A 23,517-nucleotide genomic window follows, 5' to 3' on the forward strand; every position below is an offset into this window, starting at 1 on the left:
CCAATCCAGCTGGGTTGAGTATCCAGCTAGCAAAAAAAAACTGGAGAAACACCACATGCTGAGCAATCACCAGTTAGATCAGTGCATGACGGCACCCCGGCACCAGGAGTTAAGGGCATGGTGTGGTGGTACCTTCTGCCCAAGAAGAGAGCATGGCCTGAATGGTAGGGTCCCTTGATAGGATGCTGCTTCCTTGTGGTGGAGGGGAGGGCTTCTCCTATGATGGACCTTGTACATCTCTTTTGGTAGGCTTTTTCACTTCCCAATCTTTTTTATTGATTTCCAAATAAAGAATATATAAATCAGAAGAGAAGTTTAACAAGTAGATAATATAAAAGACATAAACAGCAACAGTAAAAACAAGAAGTATATAATATCAAAATCAAATAAGTAAAATATTATGCTGTTATATGTCCTTTTGCATTTGTACAGGGCCCTGGTGAGACCACACCTGGAATATTATGTACAGTTTTGAGGAAGGACATTCTGGCAATTGAGGAAGTGCAGCGTAGATTCACTAGGTTGATTCCTGGGATGGCAGGGCTGTCTTACACAGAGAGATTGGAGAGATTGGGCTTGTACACGCTGGAATTGAGGAGATTGAGAGGGGATCTGATTGAAACGTTTAAGATAATTAAAGGATTTGATAGGATTGAGGCAGGAAATATGTTCCAGATGTTGGGAGAGTCCAGTACCAGAGGGCATGGATTGAGAATAAGAGGTCAGTTATTTAAAACAGAGTTGAGGAAGAACTTCTTCTCCCAGAGAGTTGTGGAGGTGTGGAATGCACTGCCTCAGAAGACGGTGGAGGCCAATTCTCTGGATGCTTTCAAGAAGGAGCTGGATAGATATCTGATGGATAGGGGAATCAAGGGATATGGGGACAAGGCAGGGACTGGGTATTGATAGTGAATGATCAGCCATGATCTCAGAATGGCAGTTCAGACTCGAGGGGCCGAATGGTCTACTTCTGCACCTATTGTCTATTGTCTATATATACAAAGGTAAAAAAAACTACAACTCCTCATAACAATCATAAAAAAAGATTGGAAATTTTATCGATAAGGATAAAAAAACACTAACTAAACTGAAACAAAAAACAGCAAAAAAAGAAAGAAAAAAAGGAAAGAAAAAGAAAGATTGGGCAGTCCAATTGAGGATAAAATTAGAAAAAACAGAGAGAGAGAAAAAAACACATCCTTCCAGTCATCTCCGAACCTTCATGGATAAGGATTTTCCCCAAAGTGAATAAAGAAAAATAAATAAATAAAAGTAAATTAAATCATGTGAAAATATTGAATAAAAGGTCGCCAGACTTGTTCAAAATAAAAGGATGTATCAAATGTCCGGCTCCTAATTTTCTCCAAGCTTAGACATGACATAATGGAGGAGAGCCAATAGAAAACAGTGGGTAGGTTAGATTCTTTCCAATGTAGCAAAATAGCTCTCCCAGCAAAATAGCAAAAAAGCTGTCACATGTTGGGCGGAAGCAGACACTATGCTTGCTTCCTCTGGAATAATCCCAAAAATTACTGTAAGTGGATTAGGTTGAACATCCATATCTATAACTTTAGATAATATTCCAAACACATCCTCCAAAAATTATTTAAACTTACACATGACCAAAACTTATGAGTTAGAGTAGTCACTTCTTCGTTACATCTGTCACAAATAGGGCTTATACTAGGAAAAATATGCGCCAATTTATCTTTGGATGTATGGGCCCTATGTACTAACTTAAACTGAATTAAAATATGGTGTGCGCAGATAGATGAATTATTGACTAAATAGTAAATTCTACTCCATTGATTATCTGAGAGTGAATGTTGAAGTTCTACTTCCCAGGTATGTTGAACCCTGTCATTAAGCGACATGCGAGCATTCATTAACTGTTTATAAATGATAGCTATTAATCGTTTTTGAAAAGGTTTAAACTGAAAAATAACATAAGCCAAATTTGAAGAGCAGGCCAAGGGGTAATTCGGTAAAAAATCACGTAAAAAATTCTTAACCTGTAAATACCTGAAAAAATGTGTATTAGAGATATCATATTTATCCATTAACTGTGAAAAAGACATCAAGCAGTCTTGTAAAAACAAATCTAAAAAAGTTTTTATTCCCTTGATTTTCCATGTTAAGAAAGCCTTATCCAAAGTTGATGGTTTAAAAAAGAAATTAGAATAAATATTACCAGAAAGTAAAAAATCATTTAATTCAAAAAATCTACAAAATTGAAACCAAATTTTGAAAGTATGTTTAACAATAGGGTTAAGAGCTTGTCTACCTATTCTGGAGAGCGAAAACAGAAGAGGAGTTCCTAATAAAGAAGCTAACGAAAACCCCATTACTGAATTTTCCTCCAACTGTAACCATGAAGGGCGATCTTGGTCATCTATATCATAAATCCAAAAAGTAATATAACGAATATTAATTGCCCAATAATAAAGCCAGTCCTCCATCTTTTTTTTTATTTTTGCAATAAAAGTTTATTCACTCTAGAGCTTTTATTATTCCAAACATAAAATTTTATCAAAAAATGTTTTTGGAACAAAAGAGGGAACTGCTTGAAATATATATAAAAATTTCAGTAGAATAACGATTTTTATAGCATTTATTTGACCTATCAATGACATCGACATAGGTGACCATTTAGAAAGCAACTGTTGAGTATATTCAACTAAAGGGAAGAAATTATATAGGACTTTAAAAATTTTTGTAATTTTGATACCAAGGTAAGTAAAATGGTTTTTGGCAATATTAAAAGGTATTTGATCATAATAATCAGAATAATTATTAATAGGAAAAATTCACTTTTATGTAAATTAAGTTTATATCCAGAAAAAGTACCAAATTCCATAAATATAGAAAACATAGAAGGAATAGATTTCTTAGGATTTGAAATGTAAACTAATAAATCATCCGTGTATAACGAAACCTTATGTAATTTATCCCCTCTCCTAATACCCTGCACAGAATTAGAATCCCTAAGAGCAATAGCAAGTGGTTCTAAAGCCAAATTAAATAATAAAGGACTAAGGGGGCAACCCTGACGGGTACCTCTATATAATCTAAAGTAAGGAGACTTTTGATTATTAGTTGAAACCGCAGCTACCAGGGCATGATAAATCAATTTAATCCAGGAAATAAATCCTGGACCAAAATTGAACCTCTTCAAAACCTGGAATAGATAAGGCCACTCCACCCTATCAAAGGCCTTCTCTGCATCCAAAGATACAATACATTCCGATTCTTTGGCTGAGGGGGAATAAATGATATTTAATATTCTTTGAATATTAAAATGTGAATACCTATTTTTAATAAATCCTGGTTAATCATTTGAGATAACATTAGGCAAGATAGTCTCAAACCTATTTGCTAGAATCTTAGAGAGAATTTAAAAATCTACATTCAGTAAAGAAATAGGTCTATAGGATACACATTCTAGTGGGTCTTTTCCTTTTTTTGGAATCAATGAAATTAGTGTTTCATAAAAAGTTTCAAAAAAATGTACATCTCTTTTGGTAGGCTTTTTCATCCATGGGCATTGGTGTTTCTATCCCAGGTGTTTCTATACAGTCAGGGTACTCTGCATTGCGTAATTATAGAAGTGACTGATTCCTCTCCCCTCAGAAGCTGTATAGCTGACTGTGTCCTTCCAGCTGCTCCCTCCTTTAGTCCATCCCTGACTACACAGTCTCCACAGTCAATATTTCACCCCCTTACAAGCCTCTGTCCATAGTCCTTCCTTCATCCCTAGTTCCCTCCATCTGCCAGTCACTAGCTCTTAATATTCCCTGCTGCTTCAGAGCTTGTTGCCTACTCATGTTCAACTTTCATCCTTCACTGTTCCTCCTGCCCCAATAAATCCTTCTCTCCAACTGCAAGATGCCCAATTTTTATAATTAGAATCAGGTTTAATATCATCAGCATATGACACACTGTAACTTACAGTCAGTATATATGTTATATTAAATAGGTAATGCAAAACTGGAAATGAAGAAGTATTGAGGTAGCATTCATGGGCGCATTGTCCGTTCAGAAATCAGACGACAGAGGGGAAGAAGCTGTTCCTGAATCATTGAGTGTGTGCCTTCAGGCATCTGTACCTCCTTCCTGAAGGTAGCAGTGAGAACAGGCATGACCTTGCTGATGGGGGTCCTTGATGATGAATGCCAACTATATGAGGCATCGCTCTTTGAAGATATTTCTGGATGCTACAGAGGCTGGTACCCATGATGGAGCTGACTGAGTTTACAACTTTCAGCAGATTATTACGATCCTGTGCAGTAGCATCCTCTACCCACAACCAGACATCGATGCAGCCAGTTAGAATGCTCTCCACAGTACATCTGTAGAAATTTGAGTGCTTTTAGTGAATTCTCCTCCAACTCCTACTGACACACAGCCACTGTCTTGTCCTCTTTGTAGCTACCTCAATATGCTGGGTCCAGGTTAGATCCTCAAGAGATATAATACCCAAGAACTTGAAGTTGCTCACCCTTTCCACTTCTAATCCCTCCATGAGGACTGGTGTGTCACCCTCGTCTCACCCTTTCTGAAGTCCACAAGCCGTTCTTTTGTCTTACTGATGTTGAGTGCAAGGTTGTGCTCTGACACCAGTCAACCAGCTGATCTATGTCACTCCTGTACACCATCTCGTTACCATCTGAGATTCTGCCATCAATGGTTGCATCATCAGCAAATTTATAGATAGCATTTGAGCTGTGACTAGCCACAAAGTCATGGGTGAAGAAAGAGTAGAGCAGTGGGCTAAGCACATATCCCTGAGGAGCGCCAGTGTTGAGTGTCAGTGAGGTGGAGGTGTTATTTCCAATCCGCAGATAGTGGTCTTTTTTTATACCCTTCCTCACTGCCATTCTTTACCCAATATTCCTCTCCCTCCAATATTTCCACCTCCATCCCTCTATCCCCCCCCCATAATCATATCTCCTGCTCCAATATTCCCCTTGCTCTGAAATACCTTGCCCCAGTACTCCCACCTCCTTTGCCCATTATTCCTTATTCCCAATCACGGTCCAATATTCCTTTTCCAGCCTCATTCTACCTCCCTGCGCACTGTAGTTCCTCTCCCTACCACTGCATGCATTCTTTTCTTGTCCTAAGTACCTCCCTTTTCCACCCTATCCTCTGTTTCCCCATGTTAATATCATTCACTCCCTCCTATTCCCCCTCCACCCTATCATCTCCCAGTCCCATCAAACAGATTAAAATTTCCCACCATTTGCCCCCTTTATGTAGCTCTAAATGCCTATGGGGTGGCATGGTAGTGTAGCAAGTTAGCATAACAGTTTACAGCACCAGGTCCAATTCCCCTTATGGTCTCTGTAGGAGTTTGTATGCTATCCTGGTTAGCATACCGGTTTCGTTCAGATGAACCAGTTTCCTCCTACCTTCCATAGACATACAGGTTAGCATTAGTAAGTTGTCTACATGCTATATTGGTGCCAGAAGTGTGATGATACTTGTGGGCTGCCCCCAGCACATCCTCAGACTGTTGTTAGTCACTGAAGCAAACTGCACTTTGTTGTATGTTTCAATGTACTTTCGACAAATAAAGCTACTCTTTAAACTTTACCTCCATTTTGTTCGTAACTCCATACCCATTTATTGATACCCTTCTCTAGCTTCCAAAATTCCTAACTTTACTCCCAGTTTTTCCCTCCCACTCTCCCTAGAACTTAATATGTGCTGCTCACGCCAAGTTCATTTCAGGTGTTCCCATTCCTCTCTATCCATCATCCATATTTACACCTTTCCCATTGCATATTCCCTCTTGTTCTCCACCCAAAACTGCACACTCCCTACCTGTGCCCAATGTTTCTCTCTCTCTGCCTGGAATTTTCCCCTTCTCCATCCATTTACATGTTCGAGAGCCCCCCAGTCTCCAAAATGCTGCCCTCACCTATCACCCTGCCAACATGTACTCTTCCCCTCCACTACATTTTTATTCTGGCCTCTTCCTCCCTTCCTTTCTGATCCTGATGAAGGATCTCGACCTGGAAGTCCACTGCTTATTCCCTGTCATAGATGCTACCTGACCTGCTGAGTTCCTCCATCATTTTGTGAGTGCTGCTTCAAACTTCAGTAGGTCAGGCAGCATCTGTGGAGAAATATTTCAGATCGTTGGCCTTGCACGGGAATAGATACCTCTGTTCACCTTTCCACACATGCTACCTGAGCTGCAGAATATTTCCAGCAATCTCAAACTTCTCATAAACATAAGAGATTCTACAAATGCTGGAAATCCAGAGCAACACACACAAAATGCTGGAGGAACTTAACAGGTCAGGAATAAATAGCTGCCCTTTCAGACTGACAGTCTTTTTGTCCTGAGGGTCAGCCTGATTTATCGACTGTTTATTTCTCTCCATTGATGTTGCCTGATCTGCTGAGTTCCTCCAACACTTTGTGTGTGTTATTTTCATTCTTCTAATTACCATACGACAAAGGAATAGAATTGGACCATTTGGCCCATTGAGTTTGGTCTGCCATTCTACCATGGCAGATTTATTATCCCCATTCTCCGGTCTTTTCCCTATAGCCTTTGACGACCTGTCTAATCAAGAACTTATCACCCTCCACTTTAAATATACCCAATGATTTGGCCTCCACACCATTGCGGAATTCCCCCGCAGAGTTAAGTTTGAGAATTGCTAACTCTGGGAATTAATACACACAGAAAAACTGAGACCCTGCAGAGAAAAACATTTTTTTCCATAGTTGCCAGAATTGAAACACCAGCATTTAACATAGGTAACAGGCATCTCCATTTGCCATCAATGACTAAATCCCTGTACCCACCCACAGCATGTCAACTGAATGAGGCAGTCCCCATGTGAAATGTCTACAAAAAAAGGAACATTGTGCTTGTTGGCAGAAATGCAGAGTATCTTGTCATCTACCAGTTAATGCCCCCACCTCATACTCTCATCTCCACAACATTTCCAAACTTGAGTTTTGGTGGGACTTTCTTCTTGATTTTTGATGGGTCATCTGCCATTCTGCGGATTCTGTACAGCTCCATCACATGCCTGGTCAAGAAAAACAGCCAGTAGATCTGAAGCAATAAGCGGAAAACCAGCCCAAAACACTCCAGGGCATACATGTTTTTGATTAGATTTTCGTTGTTAGGAAATGAAACGAGGAGGCATATATGTCCAATCTCATACAAGAAGATCCATATGATGTAGCCTGCTACTCCCCAGAAAATCTTCTTCCAGATACACAAGAACAGGACAAAAACTGCAAAGATGCTCGCACCAATAAGGCCCATTGTTACGTAGCAGTATAACTCAAAAGTAATTAAAAATGCTTTTAGGTCTGCCTCTGAACTTGTGAAGTTTGACAACACTGTATAATAGCGCAAGTTGCCAGACTCGAAGATAAGATGTATAGTTGATATAATCAGTGTAAACATTCCAGCAACAATTGTCCCCTCTTTAGCACTCAGTCCACAAACATTACCGCCCAAAAGTCTCTTGATTCCATTCCAGAAGGTACGAATGTTTATCATTTTGCTCTTGGGGAACTCTACAACCTTCTGACGATAGAGAGGCTTCTCCTGCGTCCAGGTGCAACAGGGAGCATGGCAAAGAGAGAACTGAAACAAATTATACAACAAATGTCAGTATCGTTAATTCCACCACAGGCTAATTCTGATTTGGAGCAAGTCTACGTCACAACAGGCGATCGTTTTTAAGAAAGGTGTGCTTTGCCAGATAGTATGTGGACTGTATTTTTCTCAATATCATCTTGTGGGCCTTTGTTGTCCTTGGATTGTTTACACATTATGTCTAATTGTTTGTCTTTGCACGAGCTCTGGGACTTCACCATGTGTTACAGGTGTCTCATTTGGGATCATGGGAATTATTAAACTCTCTTTGTATTTATCACTTGTATTCAATTTGTGGTAATTGAATTAGCAGTGTTGGCGCATGGCCAAGTGGTTAAGGCATTCGTCCAGTGATCTGAAGGTTGCTAGTTCGACCCTTGGCTGAGGCTACATGTGTGTCCTTGAGCAAGGCACTTAACCACACATTGTTCTGCGACAACACCGGTGCCAAGCTGTATGGGTCCTAATGCCCTTCCCTTGGACAACATTGGTGGCGTGCAGAGGGGAGACTTACAGCTGCTGGTCTTCCACAAAAAAAACTTTCCAAGGCGCAAATCCATGTCTATCAAGACTAATGGAGGTCTACACAATTGAATTAGCTTTCGCCAATGTCCAGGTGTATTTCAGGGGAGCCAACCCCTCTTTGTTGTATCATTATGGATCCTTGTCAAGTGAAATTCAGACTGAGTTTTTCTATGTGATATCCATTTGTCAATATTCCATATAGTTTGCCTGAGCTCGTTAGTTTTTCTAGTTAGTTTCCGTAATAAATCTTTAGCTTTAATTGCCAAATTCTCTGAGATTCTTACACTTGAGTTCACTGGTGACCCTCACAGTATTATTTATTTATTTTTATATAGAAGTTAGAGCAGGGGTGGGCAAACTTTTTGACTTGTGAGCCACAAAGGGTTCTAAAATTTGACAGGGGGGCCAGACCAGGAGCAGATGGACAGTGTTTTGGTAATATACCTCATAAGGGAAAATAAAATATCATGGGATATGTAGAAAACATGTGCTTTAATTTCAATTGAAAATGAACAAATGCATTACAACAAAATATCTGTCTTTGAAGTCCCATGGTATTTAGCTATTTATTGAAATGACTTTTAAAACACTGAAAATTAAATGAATAAAATACAGCTTTTTTTAATAGTAACAGTTATTATTTTAAAGCACTGAAAATTCTGTTATCCTTCAAGATATTATTATCATCACTCTCCTCCTGACTGTCTTTATTTCAAAAACGGTAGGAGATGCAGGTCTACTTTCCTGCTCCTTCTTATTCAATTGTCCCCTGTGCCAAAACTCAACAACGACCAGCACAAGGAGAGAACAGTGACAGCGCGCCAGTATGCGGAGCGCGTTATTTGATCTGGAGCGCATTTTTTATTTTGAGAATGTACGTGTACCTGCGCACTACTCATGTCCATCACTTAACAGAAATGACATGTAACATGTAAGGCTTATTGAAAAAAATATTTTCAAATGCATTTTTTACATAACACAACGAAGAAACTTATTTTCAATTTCAGTGGGAACAGTGTTGTTGGTCTCCCTTTTTAGCCAGCGCATCAAAGTCTGGATTTAGTTTTGTTGTGGCAATTCTCAGGATAGATCTGAGGTGTTGGTCAGTTAACTTGGATCTGTGGCTGGCTTTGTTGATGTTCATGACGCTGAACGCCTGTTCACACAAATAGGTCGAGCCGAACAAAGAGTAAAGCGCAAATGTGGAGTAATACGCTGCACCTCAACAAAGGTCAATGTATATAGAGTGCGTCATCTATTGGGAAAACGACAGAATTGCGGGGAAAAAATTTTAACAAGATTTATTAATATAATTTCATCAAGTTCTGCGGGCCAGATTAAAAAGCTTAACGGGCCGCATATGGCCCCCGGGCCGTAGTTTGCCCATGCCTGAGTTAGAGGAACAGACAGGAGGTTCTGTGGATGAGAACAAGATTCACGGATGGTATGTTACCTCCCAAGTGCCAGGTTCAGGAACATCTCAGATCAAGTCCACAGCATCCTTAAGTGAGCAGCCAGAGACCGTCATCCATGTCAGTACCAATGATATGGGTAGGTAGGGTGACAAGGGGCTGCAAAGTGAGTTCAGGGAGTTATGAGCTACAATAAAGGTCAGAACCCCCAGGGCTGTGATCTCAGGATTGCTTTCTGTGCCACAGGAAGCTAGTGAGACTGGAAATAGGAAGATATTACAGTTTAACATGTGATTAAGGAGATGGTTCAGGAGGATGTGGCTTCAGATGTTTCGATCATTGGATTCTCTTCGAAGGAAGGTGGGACCCATAAAGCTGGGACAGTGTGCAACTGAACTGGAAGGGGACTAATATCCTTGTGGGAAGGTTGCTAGCATGGTGGGACTAATGTTCTGAATTGTGTATATTTCAGTGCAAGGAGTATTGTAGGAAAGCTTTGGGCATGGATTTGCATATTGAATTATGGCACTGTAACCATTAGTGCGATTTGGTTCCATGAGGGGCAGGACTGGCAGCTCAATGCTCCAGGGTTCCGTTGTGTTGGATGACACAGAGCAGGGGGATGGCATTATACTAGTCAGGGAAAATGTCACAGCAGTGCTTAGACAGGCTAGAGAGCTCATCTACTGCACCTATATGAGTGGAACAGAGGAGTAAGAAAGAAACAACCACCCAATAGTCCAAGGATATCAAGGAGCACATTTTTAAGATTACAAACTGTTGCAAGAAACATAAAGTTTTTATAGTAGGTGATCTTAACTTTCCACATATTGACCAGGACTCCCATACTGTAAAAGGGCTGGATGGGATCGAGTTTGTCAAATGTGTTCAGGGAAGTTTCTTTAATTAATACACAGGGCCCATCTAGAGGGGTGCAATACTAGATCTGTTAGAGAATGAGACAGGACAGGTGACAGAAGATTATGTAGGGGAATACTTTGCATCTAGTGATCATAATGCCATTAGATTCAATATATGGACAAGGGCAGGTCGGGTTCTCAGGATGAGATTCTAATTTGCAGAAAGACCAATTTTGATGCTATCAGACAGAATCTGGCAAATATGGATTGGGACAAAAATGAAAACACAAAATGCTGGCAGAAATCAGCAGGCCAGGAAGCATCTATGGGAGGAGGTAGTGACAATGTTTTGGGCCGAAACCCTTCATCAGGAGTGATGCTGTCTGGCCTGCTGAGTTCTGCCAGCATTTTGTGTTTTTATTTATTTCCAGCATCTGCAGATTCACTCGTGTTGCCTATGGATTGGGACAAGCTGTTTTCAGGCAAAGGTGTGCTTGGTAAGTGAAAGCCTTCAAAAGTGAAATTTTGAGTGTTGAGTTTGTTTGTTCCTGTCAGAATAAAAGACAAGGGTAACAGGTTAAGAGAACCTTGGTTTTTGAGAGATTTTGAGGCCCTGGTTAAGAAGAAGGGGGTACTTAGCAGGTATAGGTAGAAAGGGACAAAAGAGGTACTTGAGGAATGTAAGAAAGGCAGGAGAACACTCAAGAAGGAAATCAGAAGGCCTAAAAGGCATGAGGAAGTGAGGGAGAATCCCAAAGGCTTCTACAGATATATTAAGAGCAAAAGGATAACAAAAAAATAGTGGTCATCTTTGCATGGAGCTAAAAGAGACGGGAGACAGACACAATGTCTATAGAAGTGAGGTCGTGGTCCGGATACAGTTTAAAGGAGGTGTTTGCTACTTCAAGGCAAATTAAGGTAGATAAATAAATTAGTGTGGGCCTGACAGCTGTTCCTAGACTTTGTGAGAGGTTAATGTAGAAATTGCAGGTTCTCTAGCAGAGATATTTAAAAACTCCTTAACAATGTGTGAGGTGGCATAGCATTGGAGGATCACCCATGTTTTCCCATTGTTTAGAAAAGGCTCCAAATACAAGCCAGGAAATTCTAGGCTGGTGAGCCTGACATTGGTAGTAAGTAAGTTATTGGAAGGTATTCTGAGCAATGGATATAAAAGTAGTTGGATAGAAAGGAACTGATCAGGGATTGTTAACATGATTTTGTGCATAATAGGTCATATCTAGTCAATCTAAGAGTTTTGGAGGAAGTTAACAGGAAAATTGATGAAGACACGTCAGTTAATGTTGTATACATGGAATCTGACAAGGTCCTGCATGGGAGGTTGGGCAAGAAGGTTCAGTTGCTTGGCATTCAGGATAAGGTAGTAAATTGGATTGTGAAAGAGAGGAGTAGAGGGATGCTTCTCTGACTGGAGGCCTGTGACAAGTAGAGTGCCGCATGGATTGCTGCCAGATCCATTGTTGTTTGTCATCTGTACCTCAATCAAAATGTTAATGCAGTAAACTGGATCAGCAAATCTGTGAATGACAAGGATGTGGGTGTAGTGGACTGTGAGGAAGGCTATCAAAGCTTGCAGCAGGATAGGGACCAGCTGAAAAAATGACAGGAAGAATTTAATGCAGACAAATGTGTGGTGTTACACTTCGGGAGGACCGACCAGGGTGTCTTCCATGGTGAGTGGTAGGTCACTAAGGAGTACAGAAAAAGAGGGATCTGGGAATACAGATCCATAATTCTTTGAAAGTAGTGTCACGAGTAGATAGGACCGTAAAGAGAGCTTTTGGCACATTGGCCATCATAAATAATGTATTGAGTACAGGAGATGGGGTGTAATGTTGAAGTTTAATAAATGTTGGTGAATCCCAATTTGGAGTATTGTGTGAGTTCTGGTCACCTACCTATAAGAAACATCAATAAGATTGAAAGAGTGCAGAGAAAATCTACTACTGTATAATGTTCCCAGGACTTAAGGATCTGAGTTCTAGGGAAAGGTTGAATACATTAGGACTTTATTCCCTAAAGTTTAGGAGATTGAGGGGAGACTTGATAGAGGTATACAAAATTATGAGAGGTATAGACAGAATAAATGCAAGCTGGCTTGTTCCACTGAGGTAGTGTGAGACTAGAACTAGAGGTCATAGGTTAAGGGTGAAAGCTGATATGTTTATGGGCAACATGAGGGGAAACTTCTTCATTCAGAGGGTGGTGGAAGTGTGGAATGAGCTGCCAGCAGGAGCACATTAGGTCAATTTTGAGGTCAATGCAAGGTCAATTTCAACATTTAAGAGAAATTGGAATAGATACAGGGATGGGAGGGATATGGAGGCTATGATCTGGGTGCAGATCGATGGAACTAGGCAGATTAATAGTTCGGCATGGACTGTGCTATGTTGTTCCATGACCATGACTCTGGAGATACAACACAGTAATAGACCCTTCCAGGCTAACGAGCCCATGCCACCCCCCATTACATTAATGTGACCAATTCACCTATTGACCATACATTCAACATTCCAAGTTCAAAGTGAATTTACTGTCTATTCCACCTTGGTAGTCTCCAACCTGAGGACATGTATGTCGATTCCTCTAAACACAAGAAACTCTGTGGATTCAAAATGCTGGAGGAACTCAGGAAGTCAAACAGCCTCTACGGAGGGGAATAAACAGTTGACGTTTTGAGCAGAGACCCTTTTTTGTAACCCTTCATGAAAGGCAGCAAAACTGCCTAACTGGAATTTGTAAAAAAAAAACAATCAGGTAATTTGGTTTATTATATGGAAATGTTGGATTGGGATGAAGAATTGTTTTTTTTTAGTTTTCTTTTCTATGCTTACTTGGATTTTTATACAATCACCTATAATTGTTCAGTGAACTTGTTCAGCAAGTACAGTTGCTTCTGTATTTTTCTAGAAACTTAGTTTTCAGTTTGAATCTGGCTATTTGGTAGGTTAATTGTATCACTGGAGTTTTTAGTTATCCCTAGTCCAAGAATGAGACGACCATTGCTGCTTTATTCTTTGTTCTCTCATCCTTGTAACATTTAATAAACAGTAAACGGCAAGTTTTATGCCTCTTTCTTGACGTCTGAACCTTTGGATCGCAAAAATACTTCAATCCAATACATATCAAAAGGGTTGTGGTGTCTGTGGGAGCATATAAGACAAAAGAGACTCCTCTGAATAAATAAAAGTCTTTAAAATGGTCAAATATGTAACTCAGAGGCCACTCTATCAACTGCAACTAATAAAGTGGCCACTGAATGTATGTTCATATGCCTTTGCTGCTGAAGCCCATCCACTTTTAGGTTCAACATGATGCGTGTTCAGAGATGCTCTTCTGCACACCACTGTTGTAATGTGTGGTTATTTGAGATACTGTTGCCTTCTTGTCAGCTTGAACCAATCTGGCCATTCTCCTCTGATCTTTCTCATTAACAGGGGACTTTCGCCTATAGAACTGCACCTCATTGAATGTTTTTTTTTCACACCGTTCTCTGTAAACTCTAGAGACTACTATAATGAAAATCCCAGGAGATCAGCAATTTCCAAGATACTCAATCCACCCCATCTGGCACTAACATCATTCCACAGTCAAAGTCACTTAGGTCACATTTCTTCCCATTCTGACGATTGGTCTGGACAACAACTGAGCCGCTTTACCATGTTTTGTCCACACAGCTGCTGCCATATGATTGGCTGGTTAAATATTTTCATTGATGAGCAGCTGTACCTAATAAAATGGCCACTGAATGTAGGTTCTGAATGAAACAAGGTGATTCAACCCACCAGTCTTATGCTGGTCCCTGGTACATCAAACCCACTGGCCCCAATACTCTAAGTGTCTGTCCGATTTTCTTTTGAAGGCACTAATTAGTTTTAAACTATCACTGTAGACAGCAAATTCAACATCAATGCCCTCCCTCCATTGGAGTTATAGAGTTATGCAGCCTGTGATTAGGCCCTTCGGCCCAACTCGTACCTGCTGATTGTGTTGCCCAGTCAGGCTAGCCCATAGCCCTCTAAGCCTCTACTATCCACATACTTATCTTGTTGCTTTTTAATTGTTGGTATTGAGTCCATTTCAATCACTATTTCTGGAAGCTCATTCCAAAAATTCAAATATCATTTGTATAAAGGAGCTCCCCTGATGTCCCTTTTGGCTCTCTCACTTTTGATCTTAAACATATACGCTCTTGTTTTTAACACTCCCTCCCTGGGAATAAGACATGTTTTCAGTCAAGATCATGGCCCTCATGATCTTGTATACCTCTGACTGGTCACCCTTCAATCTCCTATGTTCCAGGGAATAAAGTCCTAGCCTCTTTGTAATTCTGGCCTCCAAGTCCAGGCAACATCTTAGTAAATCTTTTCTGTAAGCTTTCAAGTTTAATAACATTTGTCTTGTAAGAGGATGGCCAAAACTGTACACAATACTCCAAGTGAGCCAATGTCTTAAATAACTGTCACATAGCATTTCAACTCCAATATTCAATTACTCAAAGTTCTAAATGTATTTTCCGGCTCTGGTAATGTGAAAACCTCCTTTCACTCGACTCCATTTAAACGAATCTCAACAATGATATGCTCAATATCGTGAGTGCTATTTCTTTTTTTTAAAAAAACATTCACAATTTAAGAGTTCAAAATGATGAGTCGGCAGTAAAAGTTTCGGGGCCTAATGTCCGGAACCCCAAGTCTGTGAATCTCTGCATGTTGGAAGGCCAATATCTGTGAATCTGCAAGTCCGCAGGAGGCTGTGGGCCAAAGACGGCTTGTCCTCGGGTTAGAAGACTGTGCATGTGTGCAGGTAGATGTCTGGGAGGGAGAAATGGGATGCTTTCTGTTGTTGCTTTGTCACTTGTTTGGTACGTTCTGTTTTGTTGTTCTGCTGAACGTGGTGGGCATGCTATGTTGGTGCCAGAATGTGTGACGACACTTGTGAACTGCCCCAGCACATCCTTGGGAGAGTTGGTTGTTAGCACAAACAATTGCATTCCCTTGTGTTTCTGATACACAAATTGAATCTGAATCTGAAGCCCTGTAGGCTAATGCTCAAGTGTACATCCAGATTCTCCTTAAATTCATTCCTGGGATTTGCCCTGACATCCCTCAACCTACAGCCATCAAAACAAGAGGATATAGTATTAAGGAAAGAGATAAGAGTTTAAAACAAAATACAAGTGTTTCTTTTCCATCTACAGAGCGGTTGATATCTGGAAAGTGCTACCAGAGGTGGTGGTGGGTTCAGACACAATCACTAGAAAAACATAGAAAACCTACAGCACAGTACAGGCCTTTTGGTTCACAATGCTGCGCCAAACATGTACTTACTTTAGAAATTACCTAGGGTTACCCATAGCCCTCTATTTTTCTGAGCTCCATGTACCTATCCAGGAGTCTCTTAAAAGACCCTATCATGTCCGCCTCCACCACTGTTGCTGGTAGCCAATTCCATGCAGTCATGACTCTCTGCGTAAAAAAACTTACCTCTGACATCTTCCCTGTACATCTCCTCTCCAAGCAGCTTAAAACTGGGCCCTCTCATGCTAGCCATTCCAGCCCTGGGACAAAGCCACTGACTATCCACACGATCAATGCCTCTCATCATCTTATACACCTCTATCAGGTCACCGCTCATCCTCTGTCGTTCCAAGGAAAAAAGGCCAAGTTCTCTCAACCCATTCTCATAAGGCATGCTCCCCAATCCAGGCAACATCCTTGTAAATCTCCTCTGCACCCTTTCTATCATTTCCTGTAGTGAGGTGACCAGAACTGAGCACAGTACTCCAAGTGGGGTCTGACCAGGGTTCTATATAGTTGTAACATTACCTCTGAGCTCTTAAACTCAATCCCAGGGTTGATGAAGGCCAGTACACTGTATGTCTTTTTAACCACAGAGTCAACCTTTGCAGTAGCTTTGAATGTCGTATGGACTCGGACCCCAAGATCCCTCTGATCCTCCACACCGCCAAGAGTCTTACCATTAATACTATATTCTGCCATCAAATTTGACCTACCAAAATGAACCACTTCACACTTATCTGGTTTGAACTCCATCTGCCACTTCTCAGCCCAGTTTTACATCCTATCAATGTCCCACTGTAATCTCTGACAGCCTTCCACACTATCTACAACATCCCCAACTTTTGTGTCATCAGAAAATTTACTAACCCATTCCTCCACTTCCTCATCCAGGTCATTTAAAAAAATCATGATGAGAACAGGTCCCAGAACAGATCCCTGAGGCACACCACTAGTCACCAACCTCCATGCAGAATATGACCCGTCTACAACTACTCTTCGACTTCTGTGAGCAAGCCAGTTCTGGATCCACAAAGCAATTTCCCCTTCGATCCCATGCCTCCTTACTTTCTCAATAAGCCTTACATGGGGTACCTTATCAAATGCCTTGCTGAAATCCATATACACTACATCTACTGCTCTTCCTTCATCAATGTGTTTAGTCACATCCTCAAAAATTTAAATCAGGCTCATAAGGCACGACCTGCTTTTGACAAAATCATGCTGACTATTCCTAATCATATTATGCCTCTCCAAATGTTCATAAATCCTGCCTCTCAGGATCTTTTCCAGCAACAGACCAACCACTGAAGTAAGACTCACTGGTCTATAATTTCCTGAGCTATCTCTACTCCCTTTCTTGAATAAGGGAACAACATCTGCAACCCTCCAATCCTCTGGAACCTCTCACATCCCCATTGATGATGCAAAGATCTTTGCCAGAGGTCAGCAATCTCCTCCCTCACCTTCCACAGTAGCCTGGGGTACACCTCATCTGGTCCCGCAGACTTATCCAACTTGATGCTTTCCAAAAGCTTCAGCATGTCTTAATATCTACATGCTCAAGCTTTTCAGTCTGCTGTAAGTCATCCCTACAATCACCAAGATCCTTATTCCATAGTGAAAACTGAAGCAAAATATTCATTAAGTATCTCTGCTATTTCATCCAGATCCATACACATTTTTCCACTGTCACACTTGATTGGTCCTAGTCTCTCATGTCTTATCCGCTCTTGCTCTTCACATATTTGTAGAATGCCTTGGGGTTTTCCTTAATCCCACTTTCCAAAGCCTTCTCATGGCCCCTTCTGGCCCTCCTAATGTCATTCTCAAGCTCCTTCCTGATAGCCTTATAATCTTTTAAATCTCTATCATTATCTAGTTTTTTGAACCTTTCGTAAGCTTTTTACTTTTTGACTAGGTTTTCAACAGCCTTTGAACACCACGGTTTCTGTACCCTACTATCCTTTCCGTCTCATTGGAATGTACCTATGCAGAATGCCACACAAATATCCCTTGAACATTTGCCACATTTCTGCTGTACATTTCCCTGAGAACATCTGTTCCCAATTAATGCCTCCAAGTTCCTGCCTGATAGCCTCATATTTCACTTTACTCAAATTAAACACTTTCCTTACTTGTCTGTTCCTATCCCTCTCCAATGCTATGGTAAAGGAGGTTGAATTGTGATCACTATCTCCAAAATGCTCTCCCACTGAGAGATCTGACACCTGACCAGGTTCATTTCCCAATTCCAACTGAAGTACAGCCTTTCCTCTTGTAGGCTTATCTACATATTGTGTCAAGAAACCTTCCTGAACACTCGTAAAACTCCACCCCATCTAAACCCTTTGCACTAGGGAGATGCCAATCGATATTTGGGAAATTAAAATCTCCCACCACCACAACCCTGTTATTATTACACCTTTGCAGAATCTGTCTTCCTATCTGTTCCTCGATGCCCCGTTACTATTGGGTGGTCTATAAAAAACACCCAGTAGAGTTATTGACTCCTTCCTGTTCCTAACTTCCACCCACAGGGACTCTGTAGACAACCCCTCCATGACTTCTTCCTTTTCTGCAGCCATGACACTATCCCTGATCAACAGTGCCACGCCCCCACCTCTTTTGCCTCCCTCCCTGTCCTTCTGAAACATCTAAAGCCTAGCTCTCTGAGTAACTATTCCTGCCCCTGAGCCATCCAAGTCTCTGTAATGGCCACAACATCACAGCTCAAAGTACTGATCCACGATCTAAGCTCACCGGCTATGTTTAAGAGACAATCAGATGGATATTTGGTTAGGCAAGACCAAGAAGGAAATGACCCTGATAGAGCAAATGAGAATCGTGTAGATTGGCCTGGAGGTGATGAGCTAATTTAGTCTCCTGATATTCCCCTCCCTGTTCTGTTTTAGGCTCTTACTTTCCTACTAAACTCCATTACTCTCTGTACTCATATCCCCTTCCATACTGTACTGTCTACAATATTCCATCCTCCCTCTGCTCCCAATATCCCGCTAGTCCTATCATTCCGTGGCTCCTCCAATATTTGCCGTCCTCTGTTACCCAATATTCCCACCTCATAAACTGATGTCCTCAATCCACACCACAGAGTTTCCAGCCAACACTCCCTACCTTGCCTCCAATTAACTCCTTTTATACCCTTCCTGCCCTCAACATCCTCCTCCTTTTTCTGCTCCCTCCAAATTAATATTCCCAATCGTTGCTCCTCTCATCAAAGTCCAAAATGTTGCTCCTACTTTATCTCTCAAAATATTCCTTTAATCCTCAATATTTCCTCTTCCTTTCCCTCCTCTATTCTTCATCCCTTGCAGACACCCAATACCGTCCTCCCTCCCCAATATACTGTATCCCTCTCTCCACCTAGTATTTTTCCCTTCTTTCCTCAAGACTCCTCTCTCCATCCATGACTGCCTCCAATAATCCATATCTCCTTGTCAATATTCCAATTTCCCTCAAATCCTGTGCCTTCAATATTCCCCTTCCTAGCACACAACATCCCATATTCCCACCCCTGCCTGATACTCTTTTCTGCAGTTTTCATCCTCTTCCTCCAATATTCCATCCCTCCCTGTCCCTTCAATATTCATATTGTCCTCATTTCCTGCAAAGGTAATCCTTCCCTGCACCCAATATTCCCCAAACCCACCCTTCCTGTCATCCAATAATCCACCCAACTTCACTGCTCCATTCCTGTGCCCTATATTCACCCTCTCACCCTGCCTTTCAATGCTAATGCCTCACCCCAATATTCCTCCCTCACACTCTGTTCCCCACTATTCCCCCACGTCACATCATCCATTTCTGCCTCTCACCTTGCACCAAAGTTTCCATTCGCCATTGCCAATATTCCCAACTCTTTCTATTTAGTGTTTTCACCTTCTCATGTCCAAATGTTGCGCCCTTCCATCCCCACTTCCAATATTGTCTCTACATCCCCATCCATTATTGGACACCTTCCCGAGACTCCTTCACAGCTAACTTCCTCTCTACCCCTATGTTCCTGTCTCCTTCACAACATCCCACAATGTCTCTTTCTATTCTAGTACACTGTTTATTATTAACCCGCCATTCCTGCTTTCCCATCATCCCTTTAATATTCTTCCCTCTACCCGCTACCTCCTCATTTTCACTTCCCTCTCCCTGCTACAATAGACCCTCTCTGCACCCCTTCTTTCCCTCCCTTTGACCCTGCGCCAATACAACTCCTGTTCATTCATACCCAAATATTCCTCTACCTCTCCCTCCTCTGATCCAATATTCCCTTTCATTATTAAACAGCTTCCCGGTATCACCTCTCCTATCCCCAAATTTCTCACCTCATTTCCACATTGGGCTGCATTATTCCACAACCCTCCCATTCTCCTCCCTAATAATCGCACTCCTCATGGTGCCTCCATGACCCTAATATTTATCGATCCCCCATTACCTTCCAATAATTGCCCTTTCTTCTTCAACAGATCCCGATCTGAGTGATTCTCAATACTTAATCCCGCACACTCTCCTGACAACCCACCCCATCCCTACCTCACCCAATCTTCAGTCTCCTCGTCCCACTATATGTTCACCCCTTTTTTGCCCCAATGTTTGTATGTTCCCTGTCCCACACTACACCAAAACACCTACTCCACATCCAATGTAACCACATGCATTTCCCACATCTCCATCCCCTTTTTCCAGCAAATGTATCTCAACCCCAGAGTACCCCCACAACACGCAGTTTCCAGACACAACATGTGATCTGCTTCCTTGCCTTCAACATCTTGTAGCAGCTTCCTTCACAATGTCCATTGCCATTTCCTCAACTCCACTTGTATATTGTCCACTTTCATCTGACTCCAAGCCATGTCCACCACACACCTCAGTCTCTCTTCATGAAACATCCTGTCATCTGATCATCTGCTTTCCCACACAAATAATGTCAACCCTCCACTCCCAAAGATCGACCCCTCCAATCCCAAAGATCCTCAATCCTTTCACTCCCAATTATCAATCCTTCTATTCCCAATGAACCCCAATATCTGCACTCCCAATGGTCCCAAACACTCCACTCCAAATCATCCCCAATCATTCCACTCCCAATGATACCCAACCCTGGAAATGATTCTCAATCCTTTCACTCCGAATAATCCTCAATCACCCTGTTCCCAATGGTCCCAATTCCTCCTCTCCCAATCCCAACACTCTCACAATGAACCTCAAACACTCCCAATCATCCCCAATCACTCCACTCCCCATTATCCCCAATCCCTCCCACTGACCCCAATCCCTCCCCTCCCAATGGTCCCTAATCCCTCCACTACCAATGATCTTGTTCCACTCCACTCCCTATGATCTCCAGTCCCTCAACTCCCAATGATCACCAATCCACCCCGAAGATCCCCATTCCTTCCACTCCCAATAATCCACAATCCCTCCCAATGAACCTCTAACCCTTGTCTCCCAATGATCCCCAATCCATCCACCATCAATGCTCCCTATTCTCTCCCAATTGCTCCCCTTCCAATGACCCCCAATCACTCCACGCCAAAGGATCCGCATTCTGTCCACTCCTAATGATCCCCAAACCCTCCCAATAAGCCCCAATCCCTCCACTCTCAGTCATCCCAAATCAGTCTCTCAACAATCCCCTCTTTCTCCACTCCCAATAATTCCCCTACCATCCTAATGATCTCCTCACCCCTGGGTTCTCAATGTTCTCCCCTCTGTATCTCCTCCCACGCTAGGTTCCTCCTCCTCCTTCTCGCCTCTGATATTCCCTCCGCTCCCCTCCGTGTTTTCTATCCCTCAATGTCATCCTCACTCTGTCCCCTACCCTTTTGCCTCGAACACTACTCTCTCCATTTTCCTCAAAACTGCCTTTTCCTCTTCCGTCCCGGCATTCCCGCCGTCCATCTTACCGGACAAGGCGCCGCCCGTCTCGCCGACCCCCAGCTCTGTGATTTCACGCGTGTCTGCCGGCCGGGTCGCTATGGAGACCCGGGCCCGTTCCGTTTCAATCTGCCGGCCGGGTCGCTATGGAGACCCGGGCCTGTTCCGTTTCAATCTGCCGCTGGGCGCGGGAGCTTTGCGGATTCCAACTGTCATTCACCGTTCGCGGGGAAACGTTGTGAACTTCCCCCTGTTCTCGGACACACAACATTGAACGTATTATTCCAAACACCTCCTTTGCGTTTCAATTTTTTTTCCCGAATACGCAAAGTTTGCATTTAGAACTGGCCGAGAGTCTGTTCGACACTTTTTTTTTCATAAAGCTGCTGGGATTTCTCTGCCTGCAGATTTTTGGGTAATTTAATTCCTGGACCATCTGTGCTTCAAAAGTGTTTACAAAATGTTTGAAGGACAAAAAAAATTTAGTCTTTCTTTTTTATCGTCTTTCTCTTGCTTTCTAGAGTAGTTTTATACACTTCAAATACGAAAAATGTTTAAAGTAATGAGAGGCATAGATAGGACGGAGATTCCTTAAGGCTGTCTTAGCCAGGGTTGGTAGTGAGCATAAGCTCCCACTACTTATCAAATACTCCCAATGACGTTCATCTCAAAGGGCCGCTGACAACCAGGTCCAGTTCCTGGCCTTCACGTGTGGCCTAGGTAGTAAGCCCAGTGGAACTGTTCCTACCAAAACACACAAAATGCTGGTGGAACACAGCAGGCCAGGCAGCATCTATGGGAAGAAGCACTGTCAACCTTTTGGGCTGAGACCCTTTGTCAGGACTAAATGAAAGAATAGTAGATTTGAAAGTTGAAGGGGGAGGGGGAGATCCAAAATGATAGGAGAAGACCGGAGGGGGAGGGATGAAGCTAAGAGCTGGGAAGTTGTTTGGCAAAAGGGATACAGAGCTGGAGAAGGGAAAGGATCATGGGATAGGAGGCCCAAAAGAAAGGGGGAGGGGAGCACCAAAGGGAGATGCAGAATAGGCAAGGAGTGATTGTGAGAGGGGCAGAGAGAGAAAAAAGGAATAAATAATTAGATAAATAAGGGATGTGGTGAAAAGGGGCATTAATGGAATTTAGAGAAATCAATGTTCATGCCATCAGGTTGGAGGCTACCTAGGTGGAATATAAGGTGTTGTTCTTCCAACCTGAGTGTGGCTTCATCTTGACAGTAATAAATCGAAGCAAGAGGCTGAGAGTGGCAGACTGAAGGCATTGCGGAAAGAAGGTAGTTTTTCTTTAACACCTCAGGGAAAAGAGGCTAGACTGCGCAGGCGCGCGACGTAGCGTGCCAAGGTTTAAAAGAAAGACCGCCATATACAGCGGCCATCGTTGGAGTGCACTGAGTTGAGGAGTGAGACGGCTTTGGCTCAATCAGGCTTCAGCGAGAAACAGGCAGAGGCGAGGATAGGTTCCTGTAAGTTTCTGTTTTTCTTCTTTTTTTTCATTCAGACTAGAGAATATGCCAGGCAGGATGTTGGAATGCTCCTCTTGCAGGATGTGGGAAGTCATGGAGACCTCTGGTGTCCCTGATAATGATACCTGCAAGAAGTGCAGACCACGTTAGGGAACTGGAGCAGGAACTGGATGACCTCCGGATCATTTGGGAGACTGAGCAGTTTATAGATAGTAGCTCCCAGGAGATAGTTACACCTAAAAAACAGGGCACAGGTAACTGGGTTACCGTCAGGCAAGGGAAGGGGAAAGGGCAGGTAGTGCAGGGTTCCTCTGTGGCCATTCCCCACCAAAACAGGTATACCGATTTGGATACTGTTGCGGGGGATGGCTTACCTGGGACAAGCTGCGGCAGC

At 42.3% G+C, this 23,517-nt stretch overlaps 1 protein-coding gene across 1 annotated transcript; it reads right to left on the minus strand.

Annotated features, from left to right (window-relative positions):
* Positions 1-6,714: 6,714 nt before the first annotated feature.
* On the minus strand, positions 6,715-22,041 carry LOC132397007 (transmembrane protein 217-like). The gene is made up of 2 exons (XM_059975218.1): positions 21,673-22,041; positions 6,715-7,621 (listed from the first exon to the last, which is right to left on the minus strand). The coding sequence occupies exon 2, from the start codon at positions 7,532-7,534 to the stop codon at positions 6,941-6,943; it is 594 nt and encodes a 197-aa protein (XP_059831201.1). The 5' UTR covers positions 7,535-7,621; positions 21,673-22,041; the 3' UTR covers positions 6,715-6,940.
* Positions 22,042-23,517: the final 1,476 nt, after the last annotated feature.

Source organism: Hypanus sabinus, chromosome 7, assembly GCF_030144855.1.
Source record: "Hypanus sabinus isolate sHypSab1 chromosome 7, sHypSab1.hap1, whole genome shotgun sequence".
Classification (NCBI taxonomy): Eukaryota; Metazoa; Chordata; class Chondrichthyes; order Myliobatiformes; family Dasyatidae; genus Hypanus; species Hypanus sabinus.